At 42.3% G+C, this 17,078-nt stretch overlaps 1 protein-coding gene across 1 annotated transcript in view; it reads right to left on the bottom strand.

Moving 5' to 3' along the window:
- The window catches only part of LOC135479102 (structural maintenance of chromosomes protein 4-like), a 43,598-nt gene extending 26,587 nt beyond the window's left edge, over positions 1-17,011 (bottom strand). The window contains exons 1-14 of the mRNA XM_064758823.1: positions 17,006-17,011; positions 14,585-14,785; positions 13,170-13,312; positions 12,711-12,905; positions 9,388-9,567; positions 8,836-9,000; positions 8,475-8,602; positions 8,202-8,335; positions 8,097-8,103; positions 6,688-6,838; positions 4,510-4,653; positions 2,167-2,244; positions 1,697-1,818; positions 513-621 (exon numbers count right to left, since the gene is read on the bottom strand). Of these exons, the coding sequence (XP_064614893.1) occupies positions 513-621; positions 1,697-1,818; positions 2,167-2,244; positions 4,510-4,653; positions 6,688-6,838; positions 8,097-8,103; positions 8,202-8,335; positions 8,475-8,602; positions 8,836-9,000; positions 9,388-9,567; positions 12,711-12,905; positions 13,170-13,312; positions 14,585-14,777 (1,749 nt within the window). The 5' untranslated portion in view covers positions 14,778-14,785; positions 17,006-17,011. The remainder of the gene's footprint in view (positions 1-512; positions 622-1,696; positions 1,819-2,166; positions 2,245-4,509; positions 4,654-6,687; positions 6,839-8,096; positions 8,104-8,201; positions 8,336-8,474; positions 8,603-8,835; positions 9,001-9,387; positions 9,568-12,710; positions 12,906-13,169; positions 13,313-14,584; positions 14,786-17,005) is intronic.
- Between the last annotated feature and the right edge of the window lie 67 nt (positions 17,012-17,078).

Here is a 17,078-nt window from a genome sequence, read left to right on the forward strand (position 1 = left end):
AATTATTTTTATGGGACAGCTGCAATAGCTTGCTCATTAGACTTGCCAGACTAGTTGACAGCGAAGTAAAGCAAGACAGCAGGAACTGCTGCATGTACTGTCAAGAAATAGGATCTAAAAGCCTGATAATCTGAAATATCACAAAGGACTGTTCTCCAAACTCTAACTGATTTATTTACTTTATCTGACAGCCAGCATTATGGTGGCAGAAAACCTGAATAATGTGAGAAACAAAACAACCTTCTGAAAAACCTTGCATGACCTTTTGTTTTTTTTCCTTTTGTTTTGATTGCCCAAATTACACAAAAGATTATGCCTCCATATTCAAAATCCACATTTATGAGCAGAATATGGGCACCAAATCTAACAGCCATGTCAATAACTTTTGTGAAATTGTGTCCACAAGTAACCAGGACACCAGACAGACAGATGGGGACACAAAAGACACCAGATAGACAGGCAGGGACACAAAGGATCTCAGACAGACAGAAGAGGACACAAAAACCACAAACCTCCTGGGTCGCTTGAGCTTCAGTTTGGATGGCCGTCTGTAAATCATTGTGAATTTGTTTCAGGGATTTCTCAGCTTCTGGAATCTTTTGTTCAAACTCTGCCACTTCCCTGTAAACAGAAGCAATAAAAAGTTTTAGTACGGTCACGCACCTGCCTCTTCCCTGGCAACAGAAGCTACAAACAGTTATAGTACAGTCCCACGTCTGCCTCTTTCCTGGCAACAGAAGCAACAAATAGTTATAGTATGGTCCCACGTCTGCATCTTCCCTGGCAACAGAAGCAACAAATAGTTATAGTACGGTCCCACGTCTGCATCTTCCCTGGCAACAGAAGCAATAAACAGTTATAGTACGGCCCCACGTCTGCCTCTTCCCTGGCAAGAGAAGCTACAAATAGTTATAGTATGGTCCTACGTCTGCATCTTCCCTGGCAACAGAAGCAACAAATAGTTATAGTACGGCCCCACGTCTGCATCTTCCCTGGCAACAGAAGCAAGAAATAGTTATAGTACGGTCCCATGTCTGCCTCTTCCCTGGCAACAGAAGCAAGAAATAGTTATAGTACGGCCCCACGTCTGCATCTTCCCTGGCAACAGAAGCAACAAATAGTTATAGTATGGTCCCACGTCTGCATCTTCCCTGGCAACAGAAGCAATAAACAGTTATAGTACGGTCCCACGTCTGCCTCTTCCCTGGCAAGAGAAGCAACAAATAGTTATAGTATGGTCCCACGTCTGCATCTTCCCTGGCAAGAGAAGCAAGAAATAGTTATAGTACGGCCCCACGTCTGCATCTTCCCTGGCAACAGAAGCAACAAATAATTACAGTATGGTCCCACGTCTGCATGTTCCCTGGCAACGGAAGCAACAAATAGTTATAGTGCGGTCCCACGTCTGCCTCTCCCCTCGAAGCAACAAATAGTCATAGCATGATCATAAGTCTGCCTCTTCCCTGGTAACAGAAATGCTTACCATTAGCTACATGCATATAGCTATTACTATCAGTTTTATTTATTTTACATAGAAGAGCAACCTTATCTGATGCCTCAATGACAAACTGACATGTAATCAAACCATTTCAGTTGTATATCTGACATCAAAACTATAAAATAGTTAAAATGGTTTATATGAAGTAAAATTTACTGCATAATGATACAGGACATGGTAGTGACAAAACAGGCTCACTTTTTGCGCTCCTTCAGCAAGGTTGTTGTTCTCTCTAGATTCTTTTGGGCAGTTTCCAATTTGTTTTTCTCAGACTGTTGATTACTGAGGTAGATATCCAGTTCTGATTGAGCCACCTCAAACTGTCAAGAAAAACATCAAACTGTCAAACAAACGGTCAAGGAAAACATCAAACTGTCACGAAAAACATCAAACTGTCAAACAAAACCGTCAAGAAAAACATCAAACTGTCATGATAAGCATCAAACTGTCAAACAAACCGTCAAGAAAAACATCAAACTGTCAAGAAAAGCATCAAACTGTCAAGAAAAATATCACATTTCACACAAAGACACAAAAATGTCAACAATTACATCAAAATACATGGGAATCTCAACAAACTGAGCAGAAATACAGTTTCTGTAACTGTTTTGAGGCTTTCAATTGCCCAAAAATGAAAACCTCTAATCGCAGCAAGAAGAGTGTTGTACCTTTGATTTGGTTTCGTTCACAGCTGTTTGCAGTACCAGTAGCTCTTCTTGGCTCTTCTCTTTCTCTTCTTGAAGTCCCTGAGTAAACAAATTTGCTTGTTAGTGGCTATAAACAGGAGAGTTAATAACCTATGTCATCATCTGAGTCCCGCGGGCTGATCTCATCATCCAAGTCCTGCAATCTGATGTCATCATCCAAGTCCCACAGTCTGATGTCATCATCTGAGTCCCACAGTCTGATGTCATCATCTGAGTCTCACCATTAGATGTCATCACTTGAGTCTTGCGGTTTGATGTCATCATCCAAGTCCTGCAGTCTGATATCATCACCTGAGTCCTGCAGTCTGATGTCATCATTCGAGTCCCGCAGTCTGATGTCATCACCTGAGTCCTGCAGCCTGATGTCATCATCCTAGTCCTGCAGTCTGGTCTAATGTCATCATTCGAGTCCCACACTCTGATGTCATCATCCGAGTCCAGCAGTCTGATGTCATCATTTGAGTCCCACAGTCTGATGTCATCATCTGAGTCCTGCAGTCTAATGTCATCATCCGAGTCCTGCAGTCTGGTCTAATGTCATCATCCGAGTCCCGCAGTCTGATGTCATCATCTGGGTCCCACAGTCTGATGTCATCATCTGAGTCTCGCTGTTTGATGTCATCAACCGAGTCCCGCAGTCTGATGTCATCATCTGAGTCTCGCTGTTTGATGTCATCAACCGAGTCCCACAGTCTGATGTCATCATCTGAGTCTTGCTGTCTGATGTCATCAACCGAGTCCCGCAGTCTGATGTCATCATCTGAGTCTCACGGTTTGATGTCATCACCTGAGTCCCGGGGTCTGATGTCATCATCTGGGTCCCGCAGTCTGATGTCATCATCTGAGTCGCGCAGTCTGGTCTGATGTCATCCATCCGAGTCCCACAGTCTGATGTCATCATCCGAGTCCCGCAGTCTGATGTCATCATCTGAGTCCCGCAGTCTGACAGCTGGTACACAATCACAACTTATCTAGATGTATGTTTATAGTGTTATAACCCAGGCACTCCCTACAGAATTCACCAAGTCTATTAACAGATTGTTTTCATAGGCTCTGGTATAGTTTAAAATAGAAAACTGAGAAACAAATATTAAGCATGTGAACTAAGCATAATGCTGGGCTTGTGTTCAAGTCTGGAATTTTGTGCAACAGGCATGGAAGGGCCTCATACTTTTGTCTGTTTGTCGTACAACAAAGTAACACGAGTGACACATTCTAGGCAAGCCTACTCATGTGTTATTGAAACTCCAATAACGCCTTTTGTGATTGATAACACAAAGGCAGTAAGCAAAAGCATCACAAATAGATAAAATGAAATGTCAACCATTCTCACCACAATAATGTGATGAGAGACTATAAGGTTCGATGTTCTGATTTCAGGTTCACTAGTCACGTTTCTTCAGGCTGCCGCACAACTAGCAGCAGCTGGAACAAGGACTGTCACTGGATTGTTCAGGGAACATCACGCAGGCCAAGCAAGTCCATTTACATAATTGTTTTTTAATCCAATAGTCTGGAAATTTTGACTTAAATGATGGTGGTCAGTTCTATGGGAAGAGGAAACCACAGTACCTGAAGTAAATCACAGACAACTGACAGCCGATTCTAGGACAAGAAGGCTTTGACAGAGCTGAGTCTTTGTTCTATGGGAAGAGGAAACCACAGTACCTGAAGTAAATCACAGACAACTGACAGTCGATTCTAGGACAAGAAGGCTTTGACAGAGCTGAGTCTTTGTTCTATGGGAAGAGGAAACCACAGTACCTGAAATAAATCACAGACAACTGACAGTCGATTCTAGGACAAGAAGGCTTTGACAGACCTGAGTCTTTGTCTTCAGGGATTCCATGACTGGGATGGAACCCACAACCCTTGTGTCCTGACATTCAGCTGGATGATCACCAGCCAGCAGAAGACAGTAGGTTCTAGGACAAGAAGGCTTTGACAGACCTGAGTCTTTGTCTTCAGGGAGACTTTGACTGGGATGGAACACACACCCCTTGTGTCCTGACTTTCTGCTGGATCATCACCAGCCAGCAGAAGACAGTAGGTTCTAGGACAAGAAGGCTTTGACAGACCTGAGTCTTTGTCTTCAGGGAGACTTTGACTGGGATGGAACACACACCCCTTGTGTCCTGACCTTCTGCTGGATCATCACCAGCCAGCAGAAGACAGTAGGTTCTAGGACAAGAAGGCTTTGACTGACCTAAGTCTTTGTCTTCAGGGATTCCATGACTGGGATGGAACACACACCCTTGTGTCCTGACTTTCTGCTGGATCATCACTATGATCTGAATGACAAACCTGGGTCTCGGTTTTCAGAGAGTCCATGACAGCTTTCAGCTTCTCTTCCTCTTTGGCTTTGTTCACCTCCTTCTCCTCCAACTCTTTTGTTAGCCTCTCCATGGCCTTCTCACTCTGCTCAGGCACTTTTTGTAGCTCCTCAACCTGGAGAGTTTCAAAGACAGAAAAATATTACATCTTATTTGCAGATTTGCACAATTTCATCACTTTCAGCACTTCTGAACCAAACGTAGCTTCACACACTGCACAATTTCATCACTTTCAGCACTTCTGAGCCAAACATGTAGCTTCACACACTGCACAATTTCATCACTTTCAGCACTTCTGAACCAAACATGTAGCTTCAAACACTGCACAATTTTATCACCCTGAGCACTTCTAAGCCAAACATGTAGCTTCACACACTGCACAATTTCATCACTTTCAGCACTTCTGAGCCAAACAAGTAGCTTCACACACTGCACAATTTCATCACTTTCAGACCTTCTGAACCAAACATGTAGCTTCACACAATGCACAATTTTATCACTTTCAGCACTTCTGAACCAAACATGTAGCTTCAAACACTGCACAATTTTATCACCCTGAGCACTTCTAAGCCAAACATGTAGCTTCACACAATGCACAATTTCATCACTTTCAGCACTTCTGAGCCAAACATGTAGCTTCACACACTGCACAATTTCATCACTTTCAGACCTTCTGAGCCAAACATGTAGCTTCACACAATGCATAATTTCATCACTTTCAGACCTTCTGAGCCAAACATGTAGCTTCACACACTGCACAATTTCATCACTTTCTGCACTTCTGAACCAAACAAGTAGCTTCACACACTGCACAATTTCATCACTTTCAGCACTTCTGAACCAAACAAGTAGCTTCACACACTGCACAATTTCATCACTTTCAGCACTTCTGAACCAAACAAGTAGCTTCACACACTGCACAATTTCATCACTTTCAGCACTTCTGAGCCAAACATGTTGCTTCACACACTGCACAACTTCATCACTTTCAGCGCTTCTGAACCAAACATGTAGCTTCACACACTGCACAATTTCATCACCCTGAGCAGTTCTGAGCCAAACATGTAGCTTCACACACTGCACAATTTCATCACCCTGAGCAGTTCTGAGCCAAACATGTAGCTTCACACACCTGCACAATTTCATCACCCTGAGCAGTTCTGAGCCAAACTGAGGACAACCCAATGCGAGAGTTTCTACATCCAATGTCATGGTCACAGTTTCTACATCACAACATCACAGTTTCTACATCAGAACGTCATGGGTACAGTTCCTACATCACAACATTATGGGCAGAGTTTCTACATCACAACGTCATAGTCACTTTTCTACATTACGACGTCATAGTCACTTTTCTACATTATGCCATGGTCAAAATTTCTATATCTCAATGCCTTGGTCACCGTTTCTATATCACAACGCATGGTCACAGTGTCTATATCATAATGCCATGGTCACAGTGTCTATATCATAACGCCATGGTCACAGTGTCTATATCATAACGCCATGGTCACAGTGTCTATATCATAACGCCTCATGGTCACAGTGTCTATATCATAATGCCATGGTCACAGTGTCTATATCATAATGCCATGGTCACAGTGTCTATATCATAATGCCCATGGTCACAGTGTCTATATCATAACGCCATGTCACAGTGTCTATATCATAACGCCATGGTCCACAGTGTCTATATCATAACGCCATGGTCACAGTGTCCTATATCATAACGCCATGGTCACAGTGTCTATATCATAACACCATGGTCACAGTGTCTATATCATAATGCCATGGTCACAGTGTCTATATCATAATGCCATGGTCGCAGTGTCTATATCACAACGCCATGGTCACAGTGTCTATATCATAATGCCATGGTCACAGTGTCTATATCATAATGCCATGGTCACAGTGTCTATATCATAATGCCATGGTCGCAGTGTCTATATCACAACGCCATGGTCAACAGTTTCTACGTCACAACGTCTTGGTCACAGTTTCTACGTCACAACTTCATGGTCACAGTTTCTACATCACAACGTCTTGGTCACAGTTTCTACGTCACAACTTCATGGTCACAGTTTCTACATCACAACGTCTTGGTCACAGTTTTCTACGTCACAACTTCAATTTTAGAAACAAAGTGTACCTTCTTTTTTTCTTGCTCTAAAGATTTCTCCAGTTTCTTTGCATTGGCTTTACAGTGCTTAAAATCTTCTCTGCACTTTACATCTTGTTTTTCAAATTCAGCAAACTCGTCCTTTCTTTCCTCACAAGCCTTCACCGTCGCTTCATATTCTCTGTAAGTACCAAAAATTAAATCAATGAAAACTGCGCAAAACTAAAAGTGCATGTATATTCAATGGAAGTGCACTAACACTAATGACACCAAAAACTGGGTTCCTTTTCACAAAACCAGTTCTGTCATAATCTTGTGATGCACAACACTGGGCTGAAATACTGGAGACTGCTGTATTTCACCTAAAGCTTGGTCTGTAACCATGCACTTTCTGAAGCACTTAGGAGCCATAAAATGATACCTCTGAAACCAACATTTCTGATCAAAAATTAATTGATTAGTCTCTGAGCAGTTTTCTACACAAACTTACTTGTATACTCTGTGGGTAGGCTTCTCTGTATGGATCGGTCAAATGTTACCTTTCTGATCACACATGGTAACTGTCTGAAGTCTCTGAGCAGTCTCTACACAAACTTACTTGTATACTCTGTGGGTAGGCTTCTCTGTATGGATCAGTCAAATGTTACCCCTCTGATCACACATGGTAACTGTCTGAAGTCTCTGAGCAGTTCTCTACACAGACTTACCTGTATACTTTCTGGGTAAGCTTCTCTGTATGGATCGGTCAAATGTTACCCCTCTGATCACACATGGTAACTGTCTGAAGTCTCTGAGCAGTTCTCTACACAGACTTACTTGTATACTCTGTGGGTAAGCTTCTCTGTATGGATCGGTCAAATGTTACCCCTCTGATCACACATGGTAACTGTCTGAAGTCTCTGAGCAGTTCTCTACACAGACTTACTTGTATACTTTGTCTCTGCATGGATCGGTCAAATGTTACCCCTCTGATCACACATGGTAACTGTCTGAAGTCCCCTGAACAGTTCTCTACACAGACTTACTTGTATACTTTGTCTCTGCATGGATCGGTCAACTGCTGCCCCTCTGATCACACATGGTAACTGTCTGAAGTCCCCTGAACAGTTCTCTACACAGACTTACTTGTATACTTTCTGGGCAAGCTTCTCTGTATGGATCGGTCAAATGTTACCCCTCTGATCACACATGGTAACTGTCTGAAGTCTCTGAGCAGTTTTCTACACAGACTTACTTGTATACTCTGTGGGTAAGCTTCTCTGTATGGATCGGTCAAATGTTACCCCTCTGATCACACATGGTAACTGTCTGAAGTCTCTGAGCAGTTCTCTACACAGACTTACTTGTATACTTTGTCTCTGCATGGATCAGTCAACTGCTGCCCCTCTGATCACACATGCTGTCTGAAGTCCCCTGAACAGTTCTCTACACAGACTTACTTGTATACTTTGTCTCTGCATGGATCAGTCAACTGCTGCCCCTCTGATCACACATGCTGTCTGAAGTTCCCTGAACAGTTCTCCTACATAGACTCACTTGTATACTTTCTTGTAGGTCCTTATTCTTCTCTTTCTTCTGGCTACTGAGCTCATCTAGTTTAGTCGTCAACCCTGTCATGCCTTCTTTTATCCGATCTCTCTCCTCAACAGCTTTCTGTTCCTCATGGGAAAAAACGTGCCTGAAACAGTGAAAGTTAAATTTTTTTATAAATGACTCAAACTGATTCCCTGCACATTGTTTAATGCTTTTTTTACCTCACATATACTTGATGAAAGTGCTTTCTTTGCTATTGAATAAACCAAGGCGGTATATCTTACAGAAATTTCTGATAAAGTGTGTTCTTCTGTCGGATAATTTCGTTCTCCAATCGTAGATACTCCAAAGCCTCATTCTTTGGACCTTCCAAGTTGTCCTTCTCTTTTTCCACAGTCTTAACTCTATTCAGCTGAAAGCAAAGAAAACAAACATTTAAAAATCACAGAAATTTTTTTGGTGGTTGTGAGTGGCCAAAAAATGAACAGGCAGACAGATTGTTGATCAAAATTGGAAGATGAGGAGCAGTTCTTGTACAGACCGACAGACCTACATTAGTCATCCCTCACTATCACTGAATCATGTCAGAAAAGAAGCTCAACAGTATTATGAGCTAATATTGTGGATACAACAGAGAGCACTGACCTTCTCTCCGCGGAGTTCGTTGAGTTCCTCCACACGTTTTGACAGCTGTTCAATGGGCTCCTGGTAGCGACTACTGCCAATGATGTCCTCCAGAAACTCCAGCATGCCTTCATCATGTTCTGTCTGACCTTTAGGCTTCATCATAGCAATCTGCTCCACCTCACCCTACAACATGTGATTGATTCATTGATCGATTATTTAAAAAGACAAAGGATTAGCCAAAAATTTGGATTCAGAATTGACTTTATTTGATAATTGTTCAATGCGATTATGCACAATTTCCAGGTATACCATGGTGGTCAGTTGTACGGGCGGAGAAAATCAGAGTGCCCAGGAAAACCAAGGGCATAATTAAATTTCCCACAAGTTTTGTACCCATTTTTGTACCCATTTCCAGGTAAATACCGCACAAACCAGGACAAGTGCTCTCCAACAGCCACAGTTGACCATGAGCGCAGCAGGCACAAATTTAGAGGCAGAGAATGGAACTCCAGAAGTTTGTAGGGATGAGGGCCATCTCTCAAGGAAATGTAGCTGTTGTTCAGAGTTTACCTGAAGGATGAGGAATCTGTTATGATCAAGGTCAATCCCATTTCCTCGCAACAAAGTTGCCACTTCTTTCCATGTTGCACGTTTCCCATTAACACAGTAGTAAGAGCTGTTGTCACGCCCTGCAGTACGGGAAACCACGAACTTGGAGTTCGGAACAACCTCATAGTCATTTTCTCCAGACTGTGGAAAATGTAACAGAAAAGCGTGAATGAAACATCAAATACATAGCACTGATATGATTTATTGAGCACTGCATTAAACCTTAAGCAAAGAGATAAATTCAAAATAGAGAATGTCTTTACCTAAATCTCGAGGCCTGACAAAAAGTCCTGGCATGAGTCAGCCTTAAACTCGCAAAAGGTTCTCCATCCTCACCACTCTTTCCACTGAGCTACCCACGTACACAGACTGGTACGCTTATTTACATTTACGAGTCAGTTTACATGTACAATTATTTAGTTGTTTGAATTGGATACAAAATTGGTGGAAAACAAGGCACCAAACAAGAGTGTCAATGACCCCTTGACCAGCGAAAACAAGGCACCAAACACTCACACAAGTGTCAATGACCCTTTGACCAGCGAAAACAAGGCACCGAACACTCACACAAGTGTCACTGACCCCTTGACTAGCGAAAACAAGGCACCAAACAAAAGTGTCAATGACCCCTTGACCAGCGAAAACAAGGCACCAAACACTCACACAAGTGTCAATGACCCTTTGACCAGCGAAAACAAGGCACCGAACACTCACACAAGTGTCACTGACCCCTTGACCAGCGAAAACAAGGCACCAAACACTCACACAAGTGTCACTGACGCCTTGACCAGCGAAAACAAGGCACCAAACACTCACACAAGTGTCAATGACCCCTTGACCAGTGAAAACAAGGCATCAAACACTCACACAAGTGTCAATGACCCCTTGTAATTAGGGCCCAATGACCAGGGAAAACAAGACACAAAACACTCACACAAGTGTCACTGACCCCTACTTGTAATTAGGGCCCATTGACCAGGGAAAACAAGACGCCAAACACTCACACAAGTGTCACTGACCCCTACTTGTAATTAGGGCCCCATGACCAGTGAAATCAAGACGCCAAACACTCACACAAGAGTCAATGACCCTTTGTTTTAATTAGGGCCCAATGACCAGGGAAAACAAGACACGAAATACTCACACAAGAGTCAATGACCCCTACTTGTAATTAGGGCCCATTGACCAGGGAAAACAAGACGCCAAACACTCACACAAGTGTCACTGACCCCTACTTGTAATTAGGGCCCCATGACCAGTGAAATCAAGACGCCAAACACTCACACAAGAGTCAATGACCCCTACTTGTAATTAGGGCCCCATGGCCAGTGAAAACAAGACACCAAACATTCACACAAGAGTCAATGACCCCTACTTGTAATTAGGGCCCCATGACCAGTGAAATCAAGACACAAAACACTCACACAAGTGTCACTGACCCCTACTAGTAATTAGGGCCCCATGACCAGTGGAAATCAAGACACAAAACACTCATACAAGCGTCACTGACCCCTACTTGTAATTCGGAGCCCCATGACCAGGGAAAACAAGACACGAAACACTCACACAAGTGTCACTGACCCTTTGTTTTAATTAGGGCCCAATGACCAGGGAAAACAAGACACGAAACACTCACACAAGAGTCAATGACCCCTACTTGTAATTAGGGCCCATTGACCAGGGAAAACAAGACACCAAACATTCACACAAGAGTCAATGACCCCTAGTTGTAATGAGGGCAACATAACCAGTGAAATCAAGACACAAAACACTCACACAAGTATCACTGACCCCTAGTTGTAATTAGGGCCCAATGACCAGCGAAAACAAGATACCAATCACTCACACAAGAGTCAATGACCCCTACTTGTAATTAGGGCCCCATGACCAGCGAAAACAAGACGCCAAACTCACACAAATGTCACTGACCCCTACCTGTAATTAGGGCCCCATGACCAGTGAAATCAAGACGCCAAACACTCACACAAGAGTAAATGACCCCTACTTGTAATTAAGGCCCCATGGCCAGTGAAAACAAGACACCAAACATTCACACAAGAGTAATGACCTCTAGTTGTAATGAGGGCAACATAACCAGTGAAATCAAGACGCAAAACACTCACACAAGTATCACTGACCCCTAGTTGTAATTAGGGCCTCATGACCAGGAAAAACAAGACACCAAACACTCACACAAGTGTCACTGACCCCTATTTGTAATTAGGGCCCCATGACCAGTGAGAGCGGGAACACCTACAAATTCTCTGTCTCAGGATGAGTGAGAGCGGGAACACCTACAAATTCTCTGTCTAATGACCAGTGAGAGCGAGAATACATACAAATTCTCTGTCCCAGGACGGGTGAGAGCAGGAACACCTACAAATTCTCTGTCTCAAGACGAGTGAGAGCGGGAACACCTACAAATTCTCTGTCTCATGACCAGTGAGAGCGGGAACACCTACAAATTCTCTGTCTCAAGACGAGCGAGTGCGAAACACCTTCAAATTCTCTGTCTCAGGAAGAGTGAGAGCAGAACACCTACAAATTCTCTGTCTCATGACCATTGAGAGCGGGACACCTACAAATTCTCTGTCTCAGGACGAGTGAGAGCGGGAACACATACAAATTCTCTGTCTCAGGACGAGTGAGAGCAGGAACACCTACAAATTCTCTGTCTCAGGAGAGTGAGAGTGGGAACACATACAAATTCTCTGTCTCAGGACGAGTGAGAGCGGGGAACACATATATATTCTCTGTCTCAGGACGAGTGAGAGAGGGAACACCTACAAATTCTCTGTCTCATGACCATTGAGAGCGGGAACACATATATATTCTCTGTCTCATGGCCAGTGAGAGCGAGAACACATACAAATTCTCTGTCTCATGACCAGTGAGAGCGGGAACACCTACAAATTCTCTGTTTCAATGAGTGAGAGCGGGAACAATACAAATTCTCTGTCTCATGACCAGTGAGAGCGGGAACACCTACAAATTCTCTGTTTCATGACGAGTGAGAGCGGGAACACATACAAATTCTCTGTCTCATGACCAGTGAAAACGGGAACACATACAAATTCTCTGTCCTCATCACCAGTGAGAGCGGGAACACATACAAATTCTCTGTCTCATGACCAGTGAAAACGGGAACACCTACAAATTCTCTGTCCAAGACCAGATGTATCTATTCATTTGGACCAGTACACTGAACGGTGTAGTGGGATCAGTGTCGATAATCATAATATTGAAATTGATACATTTCTTGGTGTCGGTAGCTGGAGACTTACCCCTGTGTCAATGATCTTCTGGAAGTGCACGGCCACGGTACAAGACTGGGTGTCACGATGTTCATCACTGTTGTGGATGAGGACGCTTATTTTCTTGGAGCGGATCTTGTTGGCACGGAAACCAAACACAAACAGCATGGAGTCGATCACATTGGATTTACCACTGCCATTTGGACCAACGATCGACGTAAAACTCTGCAACAACAATGAAAATACCGTACAGAATGACAAAGATTAAAAATCCTAAGAAAAATTTACATGAAATATTGTTGCAAAGATAGTATAAAGTTGAACAACTAAGATTCTTGTTATTTTAAAAAACAACAACCAATGAAAATTAAGTCACAAAATTCATTAAATGGGCCGGGAAGACATATTTCATTACATCATACGATGTTACATAAACCATAAAGAACACAATGGGGAAATTTAAAATCCCCACAAGGCAAAAACACAAACCTTATGAAATGGCCCTAAAGTCTGTTTACCAGCGTAGGATTTGAAGTTTTCATTCTCGATGTGGGTTATCATTAGACGTGGTCCATTGACGTCATACGTGGCAACTTTCTCTGGAGCAGGAGGCACCTCAATCGTTCCGTAATCTGTAATCACATGCAGGTAAAACAATGAATTACTCTAATAATGAGCACACTTACTGTTCTGTTAATTAGCTAATAGGCTGCCACCTTAAAAATCATCTTATGCTCATTTTCAAAAATGTACGCAGAAATGAACCTTGCTCTCGCAACTACATGTGGGGCTGCCAGGCATAAACCATGAACGAAGCTGTCAAAATAGCTGGGCGTTCTTTGGTCCAATCAAAAAGAAGTTTAAAACATTGTAGGTAAAGGACTGGGGCTGGAGGGTCATGATTGTCATTAGGTAATCGGGCAGTAAATGAGGTTTAGATAGGTAAGCCGGGATGGCATGAAGTGGGGAATATATAAATATATAAATGAGGGCAGATTTGGATACAGACAGGCACTGGTCAATGCAAACTGACACAACAGAGAAGACTGTCAAGCTTATCAAGTTTGTGACACATTTGCATTGTTCAAACCAAACCATCTCCAACTTACTTGGTTTGTTCTCCGTACTTGTGTGTAGGGGTTCCAGCTGTAGCGGGGGGGGGGGGGGGGGGGGAGGGGGTAGGAGGGGTCAGTAATGGGCTGTCTCCCACTACCCTACTTCTGCTATATGGGACACAGTTGCAGAGACACCACTATTGGTTGTGTTGTGGCTGCTCTTGTAAGAATGAGTGTAAGTATGTACCATCACTTTTCAAATATACATGATGCTTGTTTTACATATATCGATGTATTTTTCACTGGGCTCTGAAATACCAGATTCCTATATATTGTTTTCTCTGTGAAGGCTTTGGGGAAGAACAGTTTGACTGCAAACTGACTGAGCAACCTTTGATAAATAAAGATATTATTATTATCAGTGATATGTCGGACAGACCAAACACCTAGGGAATGAATGATTATGACGCCACATCAGCAATATCTCAGCCATATCGTGCCGAAAACACCAAGGGAAAGCCGGGAATTTATCAGTATATATCTTTATACAAGACCATCTAGAAAAGAAGGTTTTGATCTCAAAACATTAAAAGTGGAAGCGCAATAGAGTATGAAAACATTATGTTTAAGAATGGCAAATTAAAATGCTCTCTGAGCACTTACAAGTCTGCGAATGATAAAAATGTAAACCAAACTTTTTAATCATAAACAATCATATTGTCATTTAATTTACGTGTTACTTTATGTACAGATTGATTAGTCTGAACTGCTAATAGCTTTGAAACTAACACCACTCTATATACTGCCCTAATATATACTTGCACACAAAATTACATAAACTACATCTACCTTCAGGGTTGAACTCTCTACGAAGGAATGTGGAGCCAGTGGAGAAGTCTTGATCAACATCCATGCCCACTTCCTGGGCACCATCGCCCCCACCTCCCAAATCCCCCTCCTCGGTGACCTCCTCCTCTCTAGACTCGACGCTCTTGACAGCTTGAGCCGTCGACACCTTAGTGGTCTTCTTCCTGCCTGGCATGATGTGTCCTAATAAAATGTCAAATGAATCGTCTGGGTCTTTCTGTTCAACGATTAAACGTTGAGGTAGGTAAATACGGGGCTTGAAATAAACTGCAAACGATAGTTCAGGTTACAGGGAGGTTACACAATGACAAAAGCGAATAATTTTTCATTCGCTAAAAACAAACTGACGAAAGTGGAGAAAAATAAAATACTAAATATCCTGTTGAAGAGCTGGGCAATGAGCCGACAATTCACATGTATTTCCTGTTATAGTTGCAATTTTCTTTCAAATTGAAAGTGTCATAAATCCAAATCCTGATGACTGAAAACTTTAACTTTAAAAATTTGATGCATCGCGCAACTGGCATGATGCACCGCAACTAGACTTGTGATGCTATGAAATGAAGGTTAAAAATCAGAGTAAAAATTGAAGTTACCTACATTTTTTGATAATATTTGTCTGCCGATAATTAACTTTCCGTTTTTCGAATCTTCTTCACAGTGAACAGCATTGCTTTGACAACTACATGTAGAAGGTTGTACATGATGCCATTGATGTGATGCACTTCTAACAGGTTGTCATTCACCTAGTTGAATGTTAGCTTATTTACTGTCACGCAGTGCCTTGTACTCTGGGTGTATCGAAGTTGTGCACCGACTTTGCCACCATGAGCTCTATTAACTTCTTTAAAACAATAATTTAAAGGAAAGCTAATTACAGAAATCATTGGGATTAATTATAATGATGCAATGCCAGATTTTAAGTAAATGACACACACTTTTACATCGGCTTAAACCTTAATAGGCTGACTTCATATTTTACGCTTTCCTGGCCACTGGTATAAAACATAAAATGAAACTATACTTACATCTCAATAAATTAACATTAAAATAAAATTTTAAAAATAAAAAGCTAAGCAACTACTATGTGAGAAAATAATTTCTACATGTAATTATTTGATGTATACTCTCATACTCAAGACAATAGACAATAGAGAATAAATGCCGCATCACTGCATAATACATACCCCAGGTAATAGGGTTTCAGGCCGTTCAAATACCGTAACCACCCTGTAATCTAATGGGATGCAGGTGCACCAAATCTTGTACCCTAACCTGTCAACCAAATGGGATACAGGGGTGCACCTAATCCTGTAACCTACCCTGTCAACCAAATGGGATACAGGGGTGCACCTAATCCTGTAATCTACCCTGTCAACCTAATGGGATACAGGGGTGCACCTAATCCTATAACCTACAAATACATGCAGGTTACTGGTGTGAGGTTTTATTTCACGCTTGGGGGCCTCCGTGGCTCAGTTGGTTAGCACGCTAGCACAGCGTAATGACCTAGGAGTCTCTCACCAATGCGGTCGCTGTGAGTTTAAGTCCAGCTCATGATGGCTTCCACTCCGGCCGTAAGTGGGAAGGTCTGCCAGCAACCTGCGGATGGTCGTGGGTTGCCCCCCGGGCTCTGCCCGGTTTCCTCCCACCATAATGTTGGCCGCCGTCGTATACGTGAAATATTCTTGAGTACGGCATAAAACACCAATAAAATAAATAAATAAATATTTTCAAGCTCTGTAAATATCAGAAATTGCTGAAAATAGACCTAAACATTTAACTGAAATACCGAGGCCTCAGATACAAACTGGATCTTGGATGCACCCCATGTGTCGTGGCTGCACAGCAGGAATTTCAAGAGAGTAAAGTCAACACTTTGACTTATTCAGGTTTTCTGAATACAACTGTATAACTGGCTTGAACTGAATTTGAATGTGTATTATTGATTGAAAAGATCCTTTTCTCCACAATCCACACAAGAAATCGGCCTGTGGTGCTGTTTTAGAATCAATTTGAAGGCCCACTTTGTTCCGCAAAGCACGTTCAGTCCAACAGGGTTCAAAATCTAAGCGCCCTCAGTAGTTAAAACTCACTTCATAACGATGCTAGTATCTGCATCGAACCGTCGTGACAATAAACCAAGAAGTTGTAAATCCATAAGCAATGCCTTGTCCAGTGTACTTCCGTTCCAACTTCTAAATGCCACAAACAATGTTGTTGTTGTTCGGAAACGAAATGTCCGTTTTATTTGATTATCAATTCCACTTCTCTCACATAAGTTAACCAGTTTACTTCATTTCAAAATTGTCTATCATGTTCTTTCGTTGTGACATGAAGCCAATTCTGAAAAAATACCACAAATCAGTGTTTTACAATCAAATAATAACTATTATCACTTACCGACACTTTTTCACCCGCTTGAAAAAGGCGCGTTAATTTCGTGTTTATTTCAGCACCGAATTAAATACTTGAA

This window comes from Liolophura sinensis, chromosome 12 (genome assembly GCF_032854445.1).
Source record: "Liolophura sinensis isolate JHLJ2023 chromosome 12, CUHK_Ljap_v2, whole genome shotgun sequence".
NCBI lineage: Eukaryota > Metazoa > Mollusca > Polyplacophora > Chitonida > Chitonidae > Liolophura > Liolophura sinensis.